We start from the raw sequence: 6000 nt of genomic DNA, 5'->3' as shown, positions 1-6000 counted from the left end.
ACCATGGAAGAGATGCTGGTAGGCTAGAGTAGTGGTCATCCTTAGTTGGTGGAAAAACATCTTTAAAGCTCTCCTACCAGCAGCTGCTCCTTTGACCTCCTAAGTTATAAGATCATCCTTTACCTCGTTGTCACTGAACTCCCAAAGAGACCTATTCCTCCAAGGGAGCCATGAACCCTAGGGGCCATGTCTCTCGGAAGTAATCCCCACAAAAGCATAAAAGGAGGGAGGAAGGAGGATGAGGGGACAAAGAAATACACAGGTGAGACTTCCCTCATTCTCAATCCCACCTTCCATAAGACTATATTTGAAAGGATAGATGTCTGGGCCCTACCCTAGAAATTCTGATCCTTTAAAAAGTCTGCAGCGGAGCTTCCCTGGTGGCACAGTGGTTGAGAGTCTGCCTGCCAATGCAGGGCACACGGGTTCGAGCCCTGTTCTGGGAAGATCCCACATGCCGCGGAGCAACTGGGCCCGTGAGACACAATTACTGAGCCTGCGCGTCTGGAGCCTCTGCTCCGCAACAAGAGAGGCCGTGATAGTGAGAGGCCCGTGCACCGCGATGAAGACTGGCCCCCGCTCGCTGCAACTAGAGAAAGCCCTCGCACAGAAACGAAGACCCAACACAGCCAAAAATTAAAATAAAAAAAAAAAAAAAAAAAAGCCTGCAGTGGAGCTTAGGAAGCTGTAGCTTGAAAACACCACACATCTGCCTCTGATATGTAACTAACTAGATCCACTCCTTGCTTTGCTTATAAAACAAGGCCCCAAATCAGCTAGCGCACAGTACACTCTTCTGATTAAGCAGGCGTTGTCTTTTTTCAAGTAGGTGTAGATGTGTACATGTGTACGTATTTTTATATTTATCTTCTTTTACTTTGGTAGTAAAGGCATATATGTTGCCTTCAGCTCAATAACCACTTTCTTATCTGGAAAAAATTTGTTTCTGAATCTAGCACATCAGTCCATTCTTTGCCAGGATGGGTTAAGATAGGAGGGTACCGCACCCCTTACAGGAGTTGCTTCCTTTGTGCTATTTCAAGAATCATCCTGACCTGCAGACAGAATTCCCTGAAAGATTCTCTAATCTGGGTCTTTCTGGCTATCCCAGAGAAGGGATACTCCCAGAATTCGAGGGAAGGGGGAGAGGTGGGAATGGAGGTGACCAACACAAACACACCATCAAAACCCGTTAATCAGATGGCATTAAGCTTTATAACAACACAGTTTTCAGTTAGCGGGAGAAATGACAGTTTAATAACAGCCGAACAGATTTCACTCCCCCCCCACTCATACATATTTCCAGTTTTGCTAGAACAGTTCCTGGTTTTGGAGATCTGTGAAGAGCGCTTTATGTCAAATGCTGCATTTTAATGGAATCAAACTAATGGGAATCAAACTAATGCAGCAGCCCTTGATGGGGGTGTCCACAGACAGCCCTTACCCTCCCCCACCCCCATACACTGGATCTGATAAATGGAGTCAGCCCTCTTGTCACTGCCCCAATATGTGCCATCTCTGAATTAAGCAAATGAAGCATGAGATGACCATGTAGGGGAGACGGTGGGACAAAGAGAAGGATGGTGACCGATCCCCTGTGGGTTGTGTTGCTAAAGGTTATTCATGACAAAAGACATGCCAGCTCTCTGGTCCTTGCCCCTCTGGGGACCCTAAGGGACAGAGCCCATTCTGATAGCATGTGTCAGAACCATGCGGCTGAGGGTCTTCAGGGATGGAGACCTCCCACCAAAAGGACTGGCTTTTCTTTTTTTCACTCCCAGAGATGGCATTCATCTCAGGGCTCTGAGCTCTGCTGCAACTCCCCTGCTCTGAGAGCAGCCCTGTGATTCTGATTCTAAGGAGGCACAGGCTAAGCTTCTCCACCACCCAGGATACTCACAAAGAGAGAGACCCAACCCCCCTTCGGGGGCTCTTAGAAAGAAGGCTTCCAGGGGTGTCAGCTTTTTTTGGTGAGAAACATGCATGCCTCTGCCTTCATAAGGTGAGGAGGGAGCAAGTCAAAGGTTGTGGGATGAGACCTTTAAGGAGAAGGCTAGAGACACCTTAAGAGGGAGGACCTTGCTCCCTAGGAGTCCTGGAGCAATTGGCCACAATTAGTATTCTGGCAAGATGCCAAAGCAGAGGTTGCTAGAGCAGGGGCCTTTGCCAGATATGGGGCTAGAACTCGGGCTTCCCAAATTAAAGTGAGAGACTCCGGCCAAAAGTAGACCTTCCTTTCTTTTTTATCATTTAAACAAACATTCATGCCACTGTCTCTGACCTTGACAACTACTTATGTATCCTGTCTTCAGACTTGATTAACCAGCAGAAGACAAGAATTAGCAGTGGATTCTGGTGGCCATCTGGTCAACCAGATGCTGCTACCCAGGCAGGCCTGGTACCCTCATGAGTATGCCATGGGATCCATCCCTTTGCCTAAGCCAACAGCGTTGGAAGCAATCCTGATTGGACAAAGGAGGAGATCTACTTGGCACCCCAGCAAGGCTGAGGCTGCAGACCCTGGGGTATTCAGGACTCAGGTAAGAAGCCTCCCTAGCTATTCACCAGCCTTCCCTCCACATCTCTAGCCTCATTTGTCACCCTCTTCCTCTTCCCACTGGAAATTTTGACCCGTCATTTGGTAAAACATCATGTTGAAGGGTTTGTAGAATTTCCGCAGTCTGTGGATCACATCGGGGTCGATGCGGGGATGAGTCCGACCTTTGCTCTTGCCTAAGCACCTGGGGGCGCTGCTGTCTTCTGGCTTCTTTAGGCAAGGGAACCCCTTGGTTTTGTTGAAATAGAAATGTTTCTCAGTCACAACACGCTTGAGGCCTAGAAAATCCTGTACTTTGGCCATTTCCCCGGCGGGGTCCACTATGAGTCGCTCACCGCTGACGAAGAGGATCTGAGAGAGGGGGAAATACTGGAGCCAGTTTTCCAGATGCAGAGCATAGATCCCTATTCGAATGGCGCTCCAGGAGGCATCGATCAGCCCTAGGGTCCGATTTTTGAAGGCCAGCACCTCGAAGGTGGGGATCTCGGGTTTCTTTGACAGTGTCTGGGTGTAATCGGAGATGGCCCTGGTCACGGGGTCTCTCACCACCACGATGAGTTTGATGTCCTTGGCCATGGAGTGGATGCGCTTGGGGGCCTCATTTGTCACAAAGTAACTTGGTGTCTTCTCCATGGTTAACTGCCCATCCAAAGTCTTAGGCATCACATTTCTGGAAGACGGAGGAAAACAAGAGTGGTTATTCCTGTCCAGAAATCATTGAACTTGTTGCACGAAACGTATGATATAAATAGCCCAGTGGGGAGCTACCCAATAAAATTCATGTACACTTGGAAGTTCTTTTTGGATTATATATCCCTCTATAGTTCTGATTATAGTATTATCAGAAAAAGCAGCATAAAGCTTGTGCAATTCATTCTTGGGAATCTTATACACCTGCATTTAAATTTCTGCTCTATCTCTTACCAGTTATGTTTAACCTAGATCGACTCGTAATTTCTCTATGTATTAGTTTTATAATCTCTGAAATGAAGATAATGATAGCACCTACTTCACACAGTTGTAAAAAGATTAAGGGAGATAATGCTTTTAAAGCATTTAGCACAGAATCTGGCATGTGTAAGAGCTTAATAAATCAAGGATATGATTGTTGTAGTGGCTTTCAGAAAGTGTTTGAGCTCAACAAGACCTCAAAGATGATCTAGTCCAGGGGTTGGCAAACTACCACCTGCCTCCTGTTATTGTATGGCCCATAGCTAAGAATGATTTTTCATCTTTAAAGGATGGGGAAAAAACCAAAATAATAAGACTAAAATTTTGTGATACATGAAAATCATATGTAATTCAAATTTCAATGCTTATAAATAAACTTTTATTGGAACATGGCCACACATTCCTTTTTTGTACTGTCTGTGGCTGCTTTTTGCATCTACATCAGCAGAGTCGAGTAGTTGCAACAGAGACTATATGACATGCAAAGCTGAACATACTTCCTATCTGGCCCTTTAAGAAAACATTTCTTGACCCCTAACTTAATCCAAAGGCATCTTTATGCAAATGAGGAAACTGAAGCCCAGAGACAGGGAATCAGACAGGCTTTGTGACTTCAGCAAGTTGAATCACATCCTCATCTGTAAAAATCCGAAAACTTACTTCAAGTTCAGTTGAGGATGAAACGAATGACATATAGTGTGACATACAGTGTGACAGCATCTAGCATAGAATTAGTTTTATACATGGGATTTCTTCTTTCTTGGCTCCCAAGGTTGTCCAGTGAGCCAGTGATAGATCCCACACCAGGACGCATATTTCTTGGTTTCCTTCCCAAGGTTGCTTCTCCAAACCCATCCCTCCATCCATGTCTGCCTTCAGAGTGGCCTTGTTTTACTTGGGAACTTCAAGAGATTAAAGGAGTTTGATGTACTTGTACCTGTCGGTACAGCAGGCCATCTGCCACCATGTGCTCCATCTCCATTAAGTCTATTCACTTCCGAGCCTTGCACCAAAGTGGTACATTTAGGATTACACAAGACCTCTTTGTTATGATGACACGCTTTTAAATGTCTCAGCTAATAAAACTTAATACAGACGAAGATCCCTCAGCTTCCCCTACCATAATTAAATTTATTTACTATCGCGTGTGTGGAGAAGGAAGGACTCTTCTTTTATCTCTAATTCACATGCTCTGTCAATAATTAATTGCTACTGGGTTTTGAGCTTTCTCCGCAAGCACTTTTACTAGGCAAGAGGCACTTGCCTCTTGCCTAATGTAGAGAAATTCACATGGAGTTTGTTGTTGTTCGTGTATAATGGCTGGGCAGTGAGGAGTTTTCAGATCAAAGCAATAGCCCTGGCCATAAATAATCATGCTCATCTTGAACTGATATTATCTCCCCAGTATTTTGAAAGTTTTCACGTTTATGTGCCTGTTTGGCTCTTATCAGATTTAATTGTGACGTTTGGAGTGGTAGGGCTAAGGACCACACTTTTAGGGGAGTCACGTGTGCCTGATTTAAGAGTTCTGACTACCTATGTCACCTTGATGAAGTGAGTAAACCCACTCTGAATCTCCATTTTCTCATCTAAAAAATAGAGTTAACAAGAGTCCTTCCCTTATAGGATTGTAATGAAGATTGAATGTGATAATGCAGGTAAATCATTTAGAATACTGTCCAATGAATGCCAGAATTTTAAAAGCTTAAGCCAGAGGCACAAGATCACTGGCACAGCAATTCTTAGAGAAGAGTAAGGAGAAAATATTTATGTTTGACCAAATGGAAAAGCTGAACAACATGGGAACTAAGGAACTTATCTAGAAAAAAAGGATATTCTGATTCAAGCCAGTGTCATCAACCATTCTTCCTGATCTGGAGACTGGTGAGCAATGGGGGAGCTGCTATTAGTTCAGCTGAAGTTGAAGGAATATACTGATATCCTACTTTTCTTTCAGTTGGAGAGATAGAGTTTCTTCTTTTATTATAGAACTCATTTCATAGTATAAAAATATTAAATAAATGTTGATGCAAAAAATACTGAAGATGATATTTTTACATGGCCTCTTCCAGATTTTTGCCCCTCAGACATATCTTGCTCCTTTTAATTTGCTGCATTTTTCTTTAGCAAGGAGCAGCTGCTAGGTTTTTCTTCTCATCCAGTCTCTGCCATTCACTTCTTAGACCTCAGTGTTTATCTTTACATTGACAAATTCATCTCCTTCACTTCAGCTAATTGTTACAGTCTGTCAAGATCTTTGTTGAGTCTTTTATCTGAAGCATCTGAGATAAATGGTACCCAGCCTATAAGCCAGTGTGTATAGGAGTAATTGTGTGACTAGCTCAGTGCTTGGTGCAAAAGGCAATGAGAGGAGCGGGGCTAGAGAAGGCAATGGAAAAGGTAGAGGGGAGCAGAGGCACCTAAATGGCTTTGATCGTCATGTTACAGATGGATTACACCATGCACTTGAGGACAGTTCCTGCATTTGGGGC

At 44.2% G+C, this 6000-nt stretch overlaps 1 protein-coding gene across 1 annotated transcript in view; it reads right to left on the bottom strand.

The window, feature by feature from the left end:
- Window positions 1–2590: 2590 nt before the first annotated feature.
- HS3ST4 (heparan sulfate-glucosamine 3-sulfotransferase 4) overlaps window positions 2591–6000 on the bottom strand; it is a 412792-nt gene continuing 409382 nt past the window's right edge. Inside the window, exon 2 of the mRNA XM_059897079.1 lies at window positions 2591–3227. Coding sequence (XP_059753062.1) covers window positions 2591–3227 — 637 coding nt within the window. The remainder of the gene's footprint in view (window positions 3228–6000) is intronic.

Source organism: Balaenoptera ricei, chromosome 15, assembly GCF_028023285.1.
Source record: "Balaenoptera ricei isolate mBalRic1 chromosome 15, mBalRic1.hap2, whole genome shotgun sequence".
NCBI classification, from domain to species: Eukaryota; Metazoa; Chordata; class Mammalia; order Artiodactyla; family Balaenopteridae; genus Balaenoptera; species Balaenoptera ricei.
Note: the sequence above shows the minus strand (reverse complement) of the source record. Positions and strands in the feature narration are given on the sequence as shown.